General features: G+C 36.7%; 1 protein-coding gene across 2 annotated transcripts in view; it reads left to right on the top strand.

Moving 5' to 3' along the window:
* The first annotated feature begins 5,051 nt into the window (after positions 1 to 5,051).
* Positions 5,052 to 19,301, top strand: part of MECOM (MDS1 and EVI1 complex locus) — a 687,285-nt gene continuing 673,035 nt past the window's right edge. The window contains exon 1 of one of the 2 annotated variants that reach the window (XM_040349315.1): positions 5,052 to 5,238. In XM_040349315.1, the coding sequence (XP_040205249.1) occupies positions 5,202 to 5,238 (37 nt within the window). In that variant the 5' untranslated portion in view covers positions 5,052 to 5,201. The remainder of the gene's footprint in view (positions 5,239 to 19,301) is intronic. The other variant, XM_040349314.1, reaches the window with a different exon arrangement.

The raw sequence follows: 19,301 nt of genomic DNA, 5'->3' as shown, positions 1-19,301 counted from the left end.
GATTATTGATATGGGTAAAAAAAGAGAAGGTGATTATTGATATGGGTAAAAAAAGAGAAGGTGATTATTGATATGGGTAAAAAAAGAGAAGGTGATTATTGATATTGGTAAAAAAAGAAGGCGATTATTGATATGGGTAAAAAAAGAGAAGGTGATTATTGATATGGGTAAAAAAGAGAAGGTGATTATTGATATGGGTAAAAAAAGAGAACGTGATTATTGATATGGGTAAAAAAGGAGAACGTGATTATTGATATGGGTAATTAAAGGAAGAACCTGATCAACTGATATGGGTAAAAAAAAAAAAGAAAAGAAAAAAAAAAAGGAAGAACCTGATCAATTGATATGGGTAAAAGAAAAGAAGTTAATCAATTTATATGAGTAAAAAGGGAAGAGCTATTAAATGGCATGGGTAGATGTGAAAGAACACAAATCATTGATACGGGTAAAAAGGAAAGAACCTGATCAATTGATATGGGTAACAAAAAAAGGAGGAACCTGATCAATTGATATGGGTAAAAAAAGAAAGACCTTAATCAATTTATATGGGTATAAGGGAAGAGCTAGATTAAATAGTATGGGTAGAAGTGAAAGAACATAAATCATTGATATGGGTAACAGGAAAGAACCTGGTCAATTGATATGGGTAAAACAAAAAAGAACCAAATTAAATGATGAGAAAGAACATGAGTCATAAATATGGGTAAAAAAAAATAATATTAATTGATAGGGCTAAAAACAAAGAACCTAATTAATTGGTAGTAAAGAAGGGATCTGAATAATATGGCTACAGTTCGGTAAAGCCAGATTTAATTTTTTTATAGCATTTGTACTTGCCCTTATATCATATCATATATCTTATATGTATCTGCCTTTCAGGTTCACATGAGGGGTTACATTTTATATATATAGATAGATAGATAGATAGATAGATAGATAGATAGATAGATAGATAGATAGATAGATAGATAGATATATGTATCTATATCTACATAGATATAAATATCTATATATATATATATAGATATACATCTATCTATATATAGAAAAATAGATAGATATATCTATATATAGATCTATCTATCTATCCATGTATGTATGTACAATGTATATACTGTACATGTAGATAGCTCCTGTTATATAAATAGAAAAATAACTAAACATTGGCACCTCCCAGTTCACACACTTACAATACAATTTCATAAAGATATTGTGACAGGTTTATTATAGAAGTGTGTATCATTTAATAAACCTGCGCTAGAGTAATGAGGAGAGGAAAAGTGCAAACCGTAGCAGCCAATGAGATTTCACCTTTCATCATTGATCAGTCAGACCAATGACAGATGATTGCTATGGGATCTGCACTTTGCTCATTGCAGTTGCCATATTAATGAAGCCATTGTGTGCTCAGCCAGGTAGGGGCAAGGCAGAAAGGAGCGCTGATGTGCTCTAGTGTCAGATCAGTGACGCTGCCTGGTTGCTATGGGTTACTGCACACACATATTAGAAGCCCAGCATGGTCCAGACTGCAGACTAATAAGGGAGAGGAAATGCACCTTGCTGCAGCTACCTTTCTTTGTGCCATTGCCCAGGCTAGAGAGGGAAAAGAACACAAACACTGAGATTTCTCCATTTATTACAGTTCATACATTTGTCCCCAGGCTTATCCAAACTTTTGTGTCTCCCTTTCCTTCCCCTGTATTCGCAGTGCAGCCCCATACAGCAATGATAAATATCCCTGTTGATCATTTGATTGATTACCTCTCTGAAAGGTCACACAGGCTTGCAGTAATTTCCTTTTGCCTTAGGCTCCCTTTTCACTTATACTGGAGCACGACAGCTCTTAGTATACAGCATCTTGATTTTTTTTTTGTTAACCCCCCCGAAGCCCCTGTGACAGCACAGTATAGTAAGAAAATCTCACAAAATAAACTTGTCTGGCTGTGTGGATGTGGCACAATCCAGCCTATTGTTTATTGACAGGGGGTCGTCAGTGGCCCCCCTCAGCCCCTTGGGGACTGCCTCTGTTGTCCCTTTGCTCCTTACACCTCTGTGGACAGGCAATCCAGCAGCAGACAAGCTATTAATTTACCCATGCAACCCAGGGTCCTGAACCCAATTAATTTCTAATAATTACAGCCCAAGGGTGGGGGGATCACTTTGGCACTCCTGCCACCCCATGCCACTGGGGTCAGCATATACTAATAAAGTGTATATTTTGAAAGTGATCTGCAGAACTGTGTGAGTTATTGCTAGGGGGGGAAATTGTTTCCATTTTGTCTAATTGAACCCATGGCTTGGAGTGCTGGAGTCCTGAGACTAAATAAGGGAGACTGTTTCATTTCAAAGGGCATACAAACCCCCACCCATGCTTAGACACCCAGCCCGGCTTTAATTTCTTCACAGCCATAGCTGGAATCAAGCGTTGGGTAAACAGTGGAATAATTGCATTACAATGATCAAATCAATCTTACTGGTAGCTAGGAGAATCGAAGTTCAGAGTGAATAGAACGATGCAAAGTTCACTGCACAAATACAATGCAGGAGAGCTATGTGATAAGGAGTGCCAGCACCGCTTACTGACTTTACTCATCAGTATACTAACAGCCAAAAGACACCATCCACTAGTAACCCAGTATACACCCAGCATGAGAAATCCTACACCTGCTAACCTCTATCTCTATGTATGGGAACAAGGCAAGATAAGGAGCAAACAAAATACTTCATATTCCAAGATAGACAGTTACATTGAAAATAGAAAGGGAGGGGGCAGATCTGCAATCACCACCCATACATATATGTACAGTTATAGGCTCACTTGGGGTTTACTAACTGTCACATCTGCAGCATCTGTAGCCACAGGTCCTGGGAGGGATCTGCAATAGAGAATCTCAGGATCAAATATATATATATATATATATATATATATATATATATATATATATATATATATATATATATATATATATATATATCCTCTCTATCTACTGTATTCACAGTCCACGCCTGTTTTATAGATCCAATACCATTATACATGATGTGCAGGCAATGAATACTAATGTACTGTTGTTACACTATTAACAGGATGGACACAAGTGGACACAAGCCACTCTCATTTTTTTCTTTTTAAATAATACAATAGAAATCTTTCTCTATTTATTTACGTGCTTTAATTCAACAGGGACGTTTAAGCTTGCCAGGTGTGAGCAGGACAACAAATGCCAGCATGTCATCACTATGTTACAGCAAGGGAGCTCATCCTGTCACTGGTGTGCCTTCTGGAGGTAGCACAGGTTCTAGAGGTATCACAATGGGCTATAGTTATATGAAAGGTACCGATTATATGGAATCAGCACCAGGAACCAGAGAAATGATACCTGTGTGCACTGGGCTAGATTCAAATCTAAAACGTGTCTTCATTTGATTATGGCAGGGGATTAATAGCTATGTTACTACTGCACAGGGTTTGTCAATAGGGATCTCATAGGTAGACAGATCGATTAATAGATAGATTGATTAGACGATGGATAGATAGATAGATCAATGACACTTAGATAAATATTGAATACTGTTTAAATAGATTAAATGACAGATAGATAGGTAGATAGATAGATAGATAGATAGATAGATAGATAGATAGATAGATAGATAGATAGATAGATAGATAGATAGATAGATAGATAGATAGATTAGACAACATATATAAAAATATTATATAATGAATAGATAGATAGATAGATTGATAGATAGATAGATAGATAGATAGATAGATAGATAGATAGATAGATAGATAGATAGATAGATAGAAGGATTCGATGACAGATAGATAAATATTATATGACAGATAGATAGACAGATAGATAGATAGATAGATAGATAGATAGATAGATAGATAGATAGATAGATAGATTAGATGACATAAATACAAATATATAATGAATAGATAGATAGATGGATAGATCAATGACAGATAGATTATCTATCTATCTATCTATCTATCTATCTATCTATCTATCTATCTATCTATCTATCTATCCATCTATCCATTATATAATATTATATATCTGTCATCTGATCTATCTCTCTATTTGCCATCTATCTGTCATTTGATCTATTTAAACATTATTTAATATATAATATATAATATGAATATATCTATTACGAATGTATGCATCTATCTATCTATCTATCTATCTATCTATCTATCTATCTATCTATCTATCTATCTATCTATCTATCTATCTATCTAATATTGAATAGTGTTTAAATAGATAAAATGACAGATAGATAGATGGATAATCGATAGAAAGGTTAGATGGCAGACATTATATAATGGATAGATCTGATAGATTAGATGGCAGGTATATAAATATTATATAATTAATTGACAGAATAGATAGATAGATAGATAGATAGATAGATAGATAGATAGATAGATAGATAGATAGATAGATAGATAGATAAAACGATTAGATGACAGATATATAAATAATAAATAATCGATAGAATAGATAGATTAGATGCAAGATATATAAATATGATATAATCGATAGAATCGATAGACTGTTTGTGCCTTCCATACAGATGATTACAATACATTGTAACAAATGGGATAAATGAAAGTGACACAAGTAATCCTAGATGTAATGTGCTTTTATTATAGAAAACAAATGCTTCTCCAGGCTCAGCGCTGATGTAGCGCCGACGTGTAGCGCAGCGTCGTACAAGCAGGTGATGATCGGTGGGGTGATGGATACATTTCATAATACACGTTCCTAACACACAACTCGCTTTATTTGTCAATGAAAGGTCAGCTAGAGTTGGATAGGATTTGCCCCGATCAGATTGTGGTGGTGAATGGAGGAGGGGAGACGATGTGATCGGCAGAGGTGTGAGATGTCGCCGAGCCCCGCAGTGTGCACACATGAAAAGCCTGCTGTGTGGAAAGCACCGGGGGAGAGCTCCATGTGACAAGACCTGAAACCCCAAATGATAAATCGCTGCAAACTTTTTTGGCAGAGGCTTGGGGGTGAGGAGCGCATGCGCGAAGGTGTCTAAACTGACAGTGCTGGGGAGATAGCGAGTCCGGAATGAGAAGGGGATTGAGAGAGTGAAAGAGAGAGAGAGAGTGGGAAAAGAAAAAAAAAAGGAAAAGATCCAAGAGAAAAGCTCCAGCAAACCATCATCGAAGAGCTGTCACCATGAGATCCAAAGGCCGGGCAAGGAAACTGGCCACAAGTAGGTGCAATGTGCTATGGCTTTTCACCCTCTGCCATCTTCTAGAGGGTTCTGATCTCTAGGATTGTGGGCTGCCCATCCTGGCACACTGGCAGGGACCTGGTGCATCCATGCCCTGATGATGCCCTGATCTGGGGGCACCTGGTACCCACCACAGCTGCTCTTATTGCTGCTGCTCCTCCTGCCACTGCTGCTGTAACACGTCCAACTTGCTGGGCTTGCTGGCACTTCGGGCTTGTGTAGGGATGAGGCAGGCAGGACTTTCACAAAGTTGCTGTTGCCACTCAGGGAGTGGAAGCTGAATGAAGCTGCAAGGACGCGTGTCGCCGCTAGTGGGCGCTGCGCGACAAGCAGCAAACTCCGTGACACCTTTTAAAACAGGACAGGCTTAGAATGAGATTACTTACTATTAACCCTTCACTCTGCATGGGGCAGTCTAGGCTGGGGGAGTTACATGAGGACAGAAGAAAGGGGTCTAGACAGCCTTGTAGTGTCTGATGTTAGTGGGGAAATAGTATTTCGGCTTTATCACAATATTACCTATGGCTCATGTTTTATTTCTGATTAATAGGATGTATTACAATGTCTGCATGTGTTTATAAATATTTACCCATAGCCATATATTTACTCGTGTTATTAAACTGTCTTCACCCGAGCTGTAATATCTGCCATGCTTGTGTTTACAATTGATCGCTGACAATGGGATTGATTGCGGCATTTCCTGCAAAATGGAACCAGTGCCTTTAAATGGACAAAGTGCAAGGGACTGGTCCACCAGTGAGTCCATCACTACTCCACTCATGATCCTTGCACCAACCCTGCTCATCATCACTACTCCACCTTTCATCACTACTCCACTCATGATCCTTGCACCAACCCTGCTCGTGATTAAAACTCCACCCATCATCACTACTCCACCCATCATCACTACTCCACCTTTTATCACTACTCCATCTATCATCACTACTCCACCTATGATCACTACTTCGCCTATGATCACTACTCCACTCATGATCCTTGCACCAACCCTGCTCATGATCACTACTCCACTCATCATCACTACTCCACCTTTCATCACTACTCCACCTTTTATCACTACTCCATCTATCATCACTACTCCACCTATGATCACTACTTCACCTATGATCACTACTCCCCCTATGATCACTACTCCACCTTTCATCACTACCCCACCTTTCATCACTACTCCATCTATCATCACTACTCCACCTATGATCACTACTCCACATATGATCACTACTCCACCACCTATGATCACTACTCCACCCATTATCACTACTCCACCTATGATCACTACTCCACCCATCATTACTAGTCCACCACCTATGATCACTACTCCATCCATCAGCCCTTCTCCACCTATGATCTCTACTCCACCCATCAGCCTTACTCCACCTATGATCACCCATGGGGCTCCAATCATGGGGTGCTAGTCCAAACCCAAACATCCCCTTTAATTTGCTTGTTATGAAATGGGGGAAAAGCAGTGCAATGTCACTGTTCTACCATGCTTATTTATTTTTATTAGCAATTTAAAAATCAGGGAATTATTTTACATTATAATTTATATCACATTATATAAGATTATTATAGGCGGCTTCGACGGCGAGGCAATTTATTTCCATTTTGTTCTGCTTGACGTGATGCTAAATGTATCTACAAAGGAAATACACGGCGATAAAAAAAAAAACACTGTGGTATATAAATCGTGAATATATAGACATATATTTTATATTTATATAAATCAATAATATATCAATATCTATTTCATATAAATCATTAATTTCCGTCTATCTATCAATCAACTATGTATGTATCTACCTACCAATGTATTATGTATCTATTACAAATGTGTATTTCTATCAATCCCTTTATCAATGTATCTATCGATGTATCATCCATGTATGTATGATGTATTTATGTATCTATTTACCGATCATTTTATTAGTTATGTATCTCTTTTGAATGCATGTGTCTGTCTGCATCTATCTATCTATCTATCTATCTATCTATCTATCTATCTATCTATCTATCTATCTATCTATCTATCTATCTATCTATCTATCTATATATTATGTATCTGTCTGTCTATCTATGTATCTACCTATCAATGTATTATGCATGAGTTTATTATGTATGCAGGTTTCTATCTATCTATCTATCTATCTATCTATCTATCTATCTATCTATCTATCTATCTATCTATCTATCTATCTATCTATCTATCCCTATCAATTTATTTATGTATGTATGTATGTATCTATCTATCTATATATATATTATGTATCTGTCTGTCTATCTATGTATCTACCTATCAATGTATTATGCATGCATCTAATATCTATCTATCTATCTATCTATCTATCTATCTATCTATCTATCTATCTATCTATCTATCTATCTATCTATCTATCTATCTATCTATCCCTATCAATTTATTTATTTATGTATGTATGTATGTATGTATGTATGTATGTATGTATGTATGTATGTATCTATCTATCTATCTATCTATCTATTATGTATCTGTCTGTCTATCTATGTATCACTATCTATCTATCAATGTATTATGCATGCATCTAATATCTATCTATCTATCTATCTATCTATCTATCTATCTATCTATCTATCTATCTATCTATCTATCTATCTATCTATCTATCATGTATTTATCTGTTCATCCCTCTACCATACCTACCCACTAAATTTAGCTCTCTATATCTACCTATATATATATATATATATATATATATATATATATATATATATATATATACAGTATATACAAATATATATACTCTCTCTCTCAATATATATATAAAAGGTAGATGTAGAGAGCTAGATATAGATATAAAGATGGGTAAGTATAAAGGGATGAACAGATACATAAATGATAGCTAGACATAATTATCTATCTATCTATCTATCTATTTTTTTTTTTTTGTGGTTGAACTGGATGGACTTGTGTCTTTTTTCTATCTATCTATCTATCTATCTATCTATCTATCTATCTATCTATCTATCTATCTATCTATCTATCTATCTATCTATCTATCTATCTATCTGTCTGTCTGTCTGTCTGTCTGTCTATCTATCTATCTATCTATCTATCTATCTATCTATCTATCTATCTATCTATCTATCTATCTATCTATCTATCTATCATCTGTTCATCCTCCCACCATTGATTTATTTATTGATTTAGTTACTTTATAATATTATATGTTTCTAGACTGATTTAGTGTTTAGTAAATGACACGTATATTTCTCTCCAGCCTTGTAGTTACCACTCTATATTATAAATCTGTCGATAAGTTGAGTCAGCTCCCACCAGTGATGGAAATGGATTGGGGCTCTCAGATCTTGACTGGTGAAATCTCTGTTCCCTTTGGTGATTGGAACTGTCACATCTAAAGGGGTTTGTTGGTGACCCCAGTAATTCAGTCAATCAGCCGCCCCTCTATTCTTCATGTGCACTGCCATGTAGAAGGATACTGAAGCATTCATGCTTTCAGTGCCTCAATAGACAGGGACCCCTCCAGAGGTCTGGGAAATAAACCCTCTAATTGTCACATAGCAATCAGGGACACAATGCACGTTATGTGGAGCTGACAACACTGACACAAGCCTGACACCTGAAGAGTACACACTGGACACTGGCACAAGTCTGCAGAGCTGACTTTCCCAGAGAGGATCTGGGGAGCAGGGGGGGCTGTATACTGGAATCACATTGTCTGATCAGGGAATGGGGACCGATATACATCTCTACAGTCACCATCATACAACCTAGCATCACTCATACACTGTTACATGTGACAGTATAGCTGATAAATGGATGGATGCACATGGAAAGTAATATTGCACACATCTATACCAGTGTGGGCAAATGTTAAAAAACATATCTGTTGTATTTTATGTGATGATGTATATAATTAGGAATAGGCATGAAAAGAAATACTACATACAAATTTATATTAGTGTGTGGATGTGTATCTGATTATATACACAGGCTTCTTATGTGATAACATACATAATCTGGATGGGCAGGAAAAAGTAAAACCACACACACCTTTATACTAGAATATGTGGATCTGATTATATATACAGGTGCCATTATGGGATGGCATATGTCTGGATGGGCATAACAAAAGTAAAACTACCTACACATATGTATTAGTATTTGTAAATGTAAATCCTATTTACTGTATATGCTGGTGTAATGGATATGTAATCTGGATGGACATAGAAACGTGCAACTACACATCTATACAAGTATCTTTGGATACGGATCCTATTTTATATGCAGGTATCTTTATGGTATTATACAGTACTGTACATGTAATCTGGATGAGCATGAAAAAGTAAAACTACTGTACATACCCATCTATACTAGTATTTGTGGAGATAGGCAGGTGGCTTTATAGGATTATATGTAATCTGGATAGGCGTGGAAAAGTAAAACTTTATACACATTTACTGTATACTATAGTATTAGTGTATGTAAATCTTAGTACATTTTAGATGCAGGTGTTTTAATGGGATTATATATGTAATCAGAATGGCCATTGCAAAGTGAAACAATATACACATCTGTAATAGTATCTGTGGATATGGATTTTATTTTCTATGCAGGTGTCTTTATGGGATTAAATGTAATCTGGATGGGCATGAAACCTATTCTAACAAGCAGCTCATCCATTATATAGCACAGTCTCAGCGAGTAGTGTGTGTGTGTATATATATATATATATATATATATATATATATATATATATATATATATATATATATATATATATATATATATATATATATATATATATATATATATATATATATATGGCATTCCTTTGCATATCAGTCCCAGCAAAAGATGCTCGCAGTGTGGGTAGAGCTGGGTGACCATTATAGCACCCGCAGCAGTAGGAGCGTTGTACAGACTAGTCCAGGCACCACACACTAGCCGCTAGCCACCCAGCAGCCTCATAAAGGCTCAGGATGGGATTAGTTTAGCACAGCCCAGATGAATGGCCTGCACTTGTTACTTTTACACTTTAGCACTCCTATCTTTTACAGGCATTTAGGTGCTTGGTAGGTAGAAGCAGACCTGTCCCCAACATATGACATAATAAAGTCACACTTTCCCAGGTTTCCGATGTCTATGCTGGCTGCCTGTGTCCAGACTTTAAAAGCCCTGGCAAGTTTATGTGCCTGTTTAATAGTCCATTCGGATTTGTGTTGGAGGCAGTGAAATCCTGCCAGCTCCTTACTGTTTATTTGCGATCACTTTGCCATTACCTCTTAGTGCCTCTTTATTGCATTTGGCACAACATGCTAATATTCGGCTAAAAAATATCCCAGGAACACATTATTTCCCATTGGTAGGAAAGATCTCTCCAAGGGGAATAGGGCTGAAATATCCTAATCATGCCCTGGGGGCTCATTTATTTCGGTGCCAAATGCAGCTATACTGCTTATCTGTATGCATGTGTATATATATATATATACATGCATACAGATAAGCATGTATATATATAGATATATATATACAAACATTTATGTATACACACACACACACATATATATATATATATATATATATATATATATATATATATCTATCTATCTATCTATCTATCTATCTATCTATCTATCTATCTATCTATCTATATATTCATATATCTATATCTATATATATATATAGATATGTATATATATATATATATATATATATATATATATATACATACACACACACATACACACACACATATATATATATATATATATATATATATATATATATATATATATATATATATATATATATATATATATATATATATATATATACACATATATATTAGTCATTATACAATTATACCTATTAACAATATAAGTATCACAGCTCAGCATTTTAGAGGAAATTATAATACATCTGCATTTAATTTCCTGATATGTGGCTGTTTGCTTATACATTTCTACCAGAAAAAAAAGTCCATCTATCTTTCTATCTATCTATCTATCTATCTATCTATCTATCTATCTATCTATCTATCTATCTATCTATCTATCTATCTATCTATCTATCTAACCTTTCTCTCTTTCTGTATGGGCCTGATTTACTAAAATTCAAAGTGAGTTAAAGTAAATTAAAGTGTTCCTGTGTGTGCTGCATACAGGCAAACGTGAAATAAATAAGAAAATATACAAAAAAAAAAAATCTTTTTAATTTGTTAAGGTGTTTGCATTGAATCACTTTTCTTTCTTTCTTTCTCTTTTATTTCCATGCTGCATGCTGAAAAACCAAAGCTCATTAATTGCAGTGTAACTGTCTGGACCTTAGCATGCATGTTTATTGTCAGACTTATGGGGGAATAGTCGGTAGTTTAGCAAATTCTGGTTTGAAAACAAGGCCTCATAGAAAATGAGGCTGCACCTATTGGCCTATAGGAAATTGTTCCACAGTAACGCAACCATTCTTCCTACTCAATACATTATCCAAGTCATAGATGTCAGCAGTCTTGTAAACAGCATCCATTACAGTCGGCTGATTTCTACAGACCTCTGTGTTGTGTGAGCACCAGGGTACATGAAACGGTCAATGTAGTATATACAGATCACTGTCCATTTCAGTAGAGTTTCATCAGGGTGTTTTCTTTCCAAAACAAAATAAACTGAGAAGTCATTAGTGCAATATATCTTTATCTATCTATCTATCTATCTATCTATCTATCTATCTATCTATCTATCTATCTATCTATCTATCTATCTATCTATCTATCATGTATGTATGTGTATCTATCTATCTATCTATCTATCTATCTATCTATCTATCTATCTATCTATCTATCTATCTATCTATCTATCTATCTATCTATCTATCTATCTATCTATCTATCTATCTATCATGTATGTCTATCTATCTATCTATCTATCTATCTATCTATCTATCTATCTATCTATCATGTATGTATGTATGCGTATGTATATATGTATTTATCTACCTATCAATTATCTATCTATCTATCTATCTATCTATCTCTATCTATCTATCTATCTATCTATCTATCTATCTATCTATCTATCTATCTATCTATCTATCTATCTATCTATCATTTCTGTATGTATGTATCTACCTATCAATTTACTATGTATATATCTATTAAGCTGGCCATAAATTATACAATTTTCTTATTAAAATTTCTTTAGATTTACCTATCTATCTAACTATCGAGCTATGCTTTCTATAGCATTATACCAGTTATTGACAGAATAGACCTATAATTAGTCTAATTATTCAGAACGCTTGAAAAAATAGTCTGTGATACCTACAGCAAGTAGTCAGATCCCGTCAATCATTTTTGCAGTGCAGATTATGAAACAAAGGGGAAAACTTGCCATAGGTGACCCTGGTAGTTGGTTTAGGCAGTTTGGTAAATAAGGTCTATTGCTATCAGTTTCTGACGTACAGGGTGAACTGCGTACCCACCACGTTCTAACCGATTTTTAGCATGGTCTCCTTATAAAACTGGGAATTATCCCTTGCGGGCAGTACCTATTTCTTTTAGTAATATTTATCATGGAGTTCATCCAGTGCCCCACTAATCCTTTCTAGTTACTTTTGCACTTAAACCCATTTGTTTTGGGGGATTTCCATCACATTTGGAAGTATTTCTTGAGCATGGCCTTCCGCAGAAACTCTTTATTTTGGGTAGTAATCTCTACTGATTTAAAGGGCAGGCTTCTTCAAACAAAATTTAGCCAACACCAGATGGACTTTTCTTTTTTTTTTTTCCCATGTAGGCCTGGCATAGAACAGGTTAGTAATTGGATCATTGCTCTCGTTAGGTGGTGGGGGGGAAAAAAATGACAGCTTTATATGAAGGGTTCATTTTAATATAAAACAAAGGCGTTCTGCTTTTGTAACGTGTAATAAAATGTTTCAACAGAAGGAAGGCTCTGTTTACAAAATCCATTTTCCAGAGTCAGACATGCTACTTTGGGCCTTGCATTTACAGCTAAACACACTTAGAACCCTTTGTAGTTCTCAAATAAAGGATCCCATTACTTGATTATGGCTCAGATACCGCTTTGCCTATAATTAATGACTTTTACCTATTTAGTAAAGAAGGAGGAGAAAGTCGAAAATTCCTAGTTCATTGGGTGTCTCCAGAGAGGGAGAGAGAAAGTTGCATTTGGCATGCGTCCAGTTCTGCACAATGTCAACATTGAATATTTGAATTCCCAGACTCTATTTAACAACTTTTTAAATAAATAAACTCATTGTGTGTCTGTGTTTGAAAATTATTTTACCTCTTTAAAAAACTACAGCATCTCATTACAGGTCTCGAAGGCTGTCTTGCTTTATAAATAAATACAAACAGAGTAGGGCAAGCATCTGATCTCTGCACAGTATAAGACTAATGTAACACATGGCTCTTCTGGACGGCTCTCTGTGACATGATATCTAATCATAACTAAAAACAAAGCTCGCTTCAGAAAGTCAGTTAAGAATTAATCATTTCTTGGAGGCCCATGTGTTCACTCTTACTTGTGCGGTGTCCTGCATAGGCTCAATCATCTAGAGCTGACCTGGCATAGAAACTTAGGAGACGTTCCACTTGTTTTGCCTTAAAAGGCCATTACTCAAGATGTTCAGCAAGTAATGTGAATGAACAGATGCTCAGTAATATTACATGATAAAGTATCGCCTTGTTAGCAGGTCAAGCGACTTGTGAACATCACTAAGCGCCATTTGTACCCCCGATATTTACAAGAGCTGCAATAAACTACTTATGTGTTGGAAAAAATATTGTTTATGGCATTCTCATGTCTCTAATTGCCAAAAAGGAAAGCTGAACTCCAGGAAAAATTCTAATTACAAAGAGGCAATACATATATTTGAGCTTGGGATGAGAGAAAAGAAGCTGGGATAGCCGCACTCCAAAAAAACTCCTCCTTTAATTAAAAATCACAAAACACATGCCACAGCAAAAAACAGCACAACAAAAGAAAAGCTGACGTTTCGCACTATGCCTTAGTGCTTATTCATAGCTAGCTATATTTGAGCTGCTTTACCTGCCAAATGACTTATATTTCTGCCCAGTGCCCATCCAGTACCTGAGATTTACACAGAGGCGATTCAGTTCGCATGTGCCGCGCTATATAAGTTTTTTCATTCATTCATTCATTTCATTCATTTGTCACACAGCGCAGTCTTGCTTGGCAGGGCAGGAGATTCGATTTCTCTTTCCTGCAGTTCAGTATTACTTACAGGGCTTGTTCCCCCCCCCCCAGTCTGTGACTGGACAGTGAAAAGAGAAGCAGCAGGCTGATAAGCTCATATCTGTGTCAGGCCTCGTACACACGACCGAGTTTCTCGGCAAAAACCAGCAAGAAACTTGCTGGGAGATATTTTTTTGCCGAGGAAACCGGTCGCGTGTACATTTTCTTCGAGGAAACTGTTGAGAAACTCGACGAGCCAAAAAGAGAGCAAGTTCTCTATTTCCTCTACGGGAATGGAGAAACTTGCCTTGTCGAGTTCCTCGAAAGCCTAACAAGGAACTCGACAAGGAAAACGATGTGTTTCGCCCGTCGAGTTCCTCGGTCGTGTGATCGAGGCTTCACTCTGCTATCTCCTAGCAGTATGTTCCATTTTAGCACATGAGCACAGCAGCAAAACTGATTGGCTCCTAGTGCTGCGGCCACCTCCCTGGTCCAAGCTCTGCTGTACAGGACTGCAAGTGGCTAAAAACAAAATTCTGGTACTTATAGTGCTTGCATATAAAGACTACATTTTGAGCGATGTATTGTTGTTGTTTTACACCATACTGCACATAAAAGCTCACAGCAATGCATCAAAATCCATGTGCATTGATGTGCATTTAACATTGCATTATACTGCAGTTTTTTGCATGTCGGTATGCAGTTTAATGTCATCAGTTGTGAAGTGTGACAGGTTCCTGGAACAACAATTTACATTTGATATCTTTACTTTCAGTTGTAATGCATTTAAATGCATTGATTTGCATTGTGTTGCATTAATTTGCAGACAGATTGCACATTAACACAACATAGATGTACACAACATTGTAGTGTGAATAAGGCACATAGAAAACCATTGTTTTCTAAGTGCTCTTGCAGTGACCTGCGCTGATACAGTGCAAAAAAAAAATTAATGGATACATTTTATATCTGCCTGGTGTTCTGTTTTAAACAGAAAACAACAATTGTTGTTTTCTGTATGTGTTGGTTCACTCTGCTCCCTTTGTATGTGTTGCACAGTAGGCAGGAACCAAGGAAAAAAGCTAATGTCCCATGATGCTGTGGAAACTATTCCTGCTTTGCTTATGAACATGTTCCTGATTATGAATTAGAACTCTTTGCTTGCAGTGAAGAACAGTCTTTGAGCAGACCACTCAGGGCTGGGGTGATGGCTCTACAGATGAGGCACCCACTGTGGGCATGTCAGGAGGTGGGCACAACTAGGGACAAATCCGCCTTAAGGAAAAGCAGAGGCACAACCTGAGCTGTAAGAACGTATTCACACCAAAATGCATTGCTGTGAAATGCATTTGAGATGCTTTGCATTTTATTTATACTTTACAACTTACAAAATTGTTATTTTTTTTACAGATAGGCCAATTGTATTCAGTGTGCTACTGGCTTTGTGTTTGAGTAGTAAGGTCATTAGTGACCTCCTTGAAAAAGGCTAGTTGTCTGACTATCATACTGACTTTCTAAATTCTATACTTTCATTGTCCCTGGCCCAGAAAACACATTCAGACATGAGAAGTCATAAGAAAGTCAACAGGACAGCCAAGCAACTAGCTTCAGAAGGAGAGGTTGGCATTGGAAGCATTGGAAGCCTATGTGTTTCTTTCTTTAAACAGTGGGTTGAGACTTTTTCTATGCAGATAAACCCACAGGAATGAACTAAAGTTGGAACATTTAGAATTATTTTTCCAATATCACTGACTTTATCACTGATATGTTTAACCAATGGACTGGAATGGCACAGGGCCAAAGTAACTTATATATTTGATGTATGCCGCCAACAAATAATAAAGCTGGTATATAGAGTCATTTACACTGGCCTAGTAATCATGTTCATGTCTATCAATTATTGCCAATATCCATTTCTATATTGTATGCGCCTCTTAATCTGGCTGGTTGCATAAAACTGTTTTTTGGGAAACATAAAACTTTCTTCTTCAGAAAATCAGTCCTATATGTTAAGAATATAACCATACATTGAACTTATGTATTGATTTGTAAGTAAATAATATTGATCTGTAAGTAAATATTATTCTGTAATATCGACATTGCCCTCTTTGCTGTGCGTATTCTGAAGCGGCATTGAATATTTACTATTGCATAAACTGTTTTATTGCGGTGTGGCAGTGAGTTGCCATTTATGTAGTTTTTGGTGAAGCAAATAGAGAGAAAATATATCTTTCACTCACTGTACCAGCAGACAATTAAGACATCCAGTAGATTCCTCTGCACATAACTGGGTATTATTAAAAGGGAACACAGAAGCTTTACTACATTAGCATTTACTGCTTGTTTATTTAGATAATCAACCCAAATGAACAATTCAAATGATATACAGTATGAACCTATGCATATTGCAATATATTATTGATTGGTATTCAAATACAATTACAGTAAATTTTATTGTATCTTTTTATCGTTTTAATGCAAATGATTAATATTGCATTATTTCCATTTTAAAGTGAGTTGCTTTGTACTGTTATGCCCTGTACACACGATTGGAATTTGCGATAAAAAAAGTAATACGGAATTTTTTAATCGGATATTCCGACCGTGTGTGGGCCCCATCGGACTTTTTTCGTCGGAGTTTAGAAATAGAACATGTTTTATTTTTTCCGATGGAAATTCCTATCGTCTGTGTGGAACTCCGACGGAGAAAAAACCCACGCATGCTCAGAATTAAGTCGACGCATGCTCGGAAGCATTGAACTTCATTTTTCATGGCTCGTCGTAGTCTTTTACGACACTGCATTTTGGACGGTCGGAATTTAGTCTGACAGTGTGTATGCAAGACAGCTCGAACGGAATTCCAACGGAAAATTCCATCAGATTTATCCCATCGGAAATTCCGATCGTGTGTACAGGGCATACGTGTTTCATAGAAGCCGTAATTCTGAAACGTTATCAGATCTCACTGCACATACGGTACCATAAGAGTTAAAATTATTTTGCTATACTATTGGAATTGACCATACAACTGAAATAATTGTGCAAAGATGTAATCCTATGCAAATCATTTGCAAATCATTTTGTTGCCCTTTTTTCTTATCATTGATAATGAGTTTGTTTTCATTTGTATAAAGCATGTAAATCAGCTATGTTGTTACCTGGACAATTTGATAGCTCATACTTGGCTTGGTCTAATTTTTACAATAAACATCACTGTGAATTGAGTTAACATTCACTAGCAGCTTTTATTGAATTAGGAATATATATAAAAAATAATTAATATTTGCAGTTAAATCTTTTTTTCCATCCTGTTGATAATGCAATTATGGTATGCCATGGTGTTTGTGGACTGGGAGTCCAAACATTTCACCCCACTGCATTGTGAGGTTAGTGACCTAACTTAGTGGTTCAATGAAGATTACATTTTTGGCACGTCCAACCTCGAAGCCCCAGTGTGGTTTTGTTCATTAAATTCTAAGTATTTGCACTACTATCTATTGGTATTTTAGGTTACACTTTCAGTGGCATTCAATATATTGTAATAAAACGTCTACAACTGCATAAATTATATACCGGTATATGGAACTTGTGAGCTGAAAAAAGCATTCAATGTCTTTAATTTTTCAAATATTTATTGGAGCATTTTCCTTTGTTCATTATAAAGTGCAAAAAGAGGTATTCTTCAACTTGACTTTCAAGAAAGACGATTTGTAGGTGAGGCCTTGTACACACGATCGAGAATCTCGTCGTAAAAGAAACATTGTTTTCTCTGACGAGTTTCTTGTCAGGCTTGTCGAGAATCTTTTTTTGCGCTGCACTGTTTTCGTATTTTTTCTGTATCTCCTTTTTTGCGCTGCACTGTTTTCGTATTTTTTCTGTATCTCCTTTTTTGCGCTGCACTGTTTTCGTATATTTTCTGTATCTCCTTGGATTTTGTGATTATCCTGTTGTGTTCAGCTGGCATTACTGGTGATCTGAGCCCTGGGGGTCTTTTTCACTTGAAACTATTTACATACACATACTTTACCTATTTTTGATCTATATATATTTGCACTGATTGCACCTCTGTTTTTTGTATACTTGTCGAGAATCTTGTCAAGCTTTCTTTGCATACACACTGTCAGGACAAAATCTCGTTGTTCTCAAACGCGGTGATGTAACACGTATGACGGCACTATAAAGGGGAAGTTTGATTCCACTGGCACAACCCTTGGGGCTGCTTTTGCTAATCTCATGTTACTGTGTGTTAAAGCGGAGCTCCACCCTAAAGTGGAACTCGCGCTGATCGGAACCCGCCCCCCCTCCGGTGTCACATTTGACACCTTTCAGGGGGGAGGGGCGTGCAGATACCTGTCTAAAGACAGGTATTTGCACCCACTTCCGGCCACACGTCTCGGGCAAAAGACGGGTTTTTCCCGACTTCCCGTCTGTCGCCCGTTGTGTACTGGGAACACTCGGCTCCCAGCACACAGCGTGTGAGCCAATCGGCGGGCGCAGCGCTTCACTTCCTGGTTCCCTCACTGAGGATGGCGGGGGGAGCAGCAGAGAGACGAGCGATCGCTCATCCTCTGCTGCGGACGGCGCTGGACTCCAGGACAGGTAAGTGTCCTAATATTAAAAGTCAGCAGCTGCAGTATTTGTAGCTGCTGGCTTTTAATATTTTTTTTTAATGGCACATCCGCTTTAAAGAGGAGTTCCACCCAAATTTGGAACTTCCTCTTAACCCACTCCTCTCCCCCTTACATGCCACATTTGGCATGTAATTTTTTTGGGGGGGGAGTGGGGGCTTCAGCACGAGTGGGACTTCCTGTCCC

The sequence above is a fragment of the Rana temporaria genome, chromosome 4, assembly GCF_905171775.1.
Source record: "Rana temporaria chromosome 4, aRanTem1.1, whole genome shotgun sequence".
NCBI lineage: Eukaryota > Metazoa > Chordata > Amphibia > Anura > Ranidae > Rana > Rana temporaria.
This window is presented reverse-complemented; position numbering and strand designations above follow the sequence as displayed.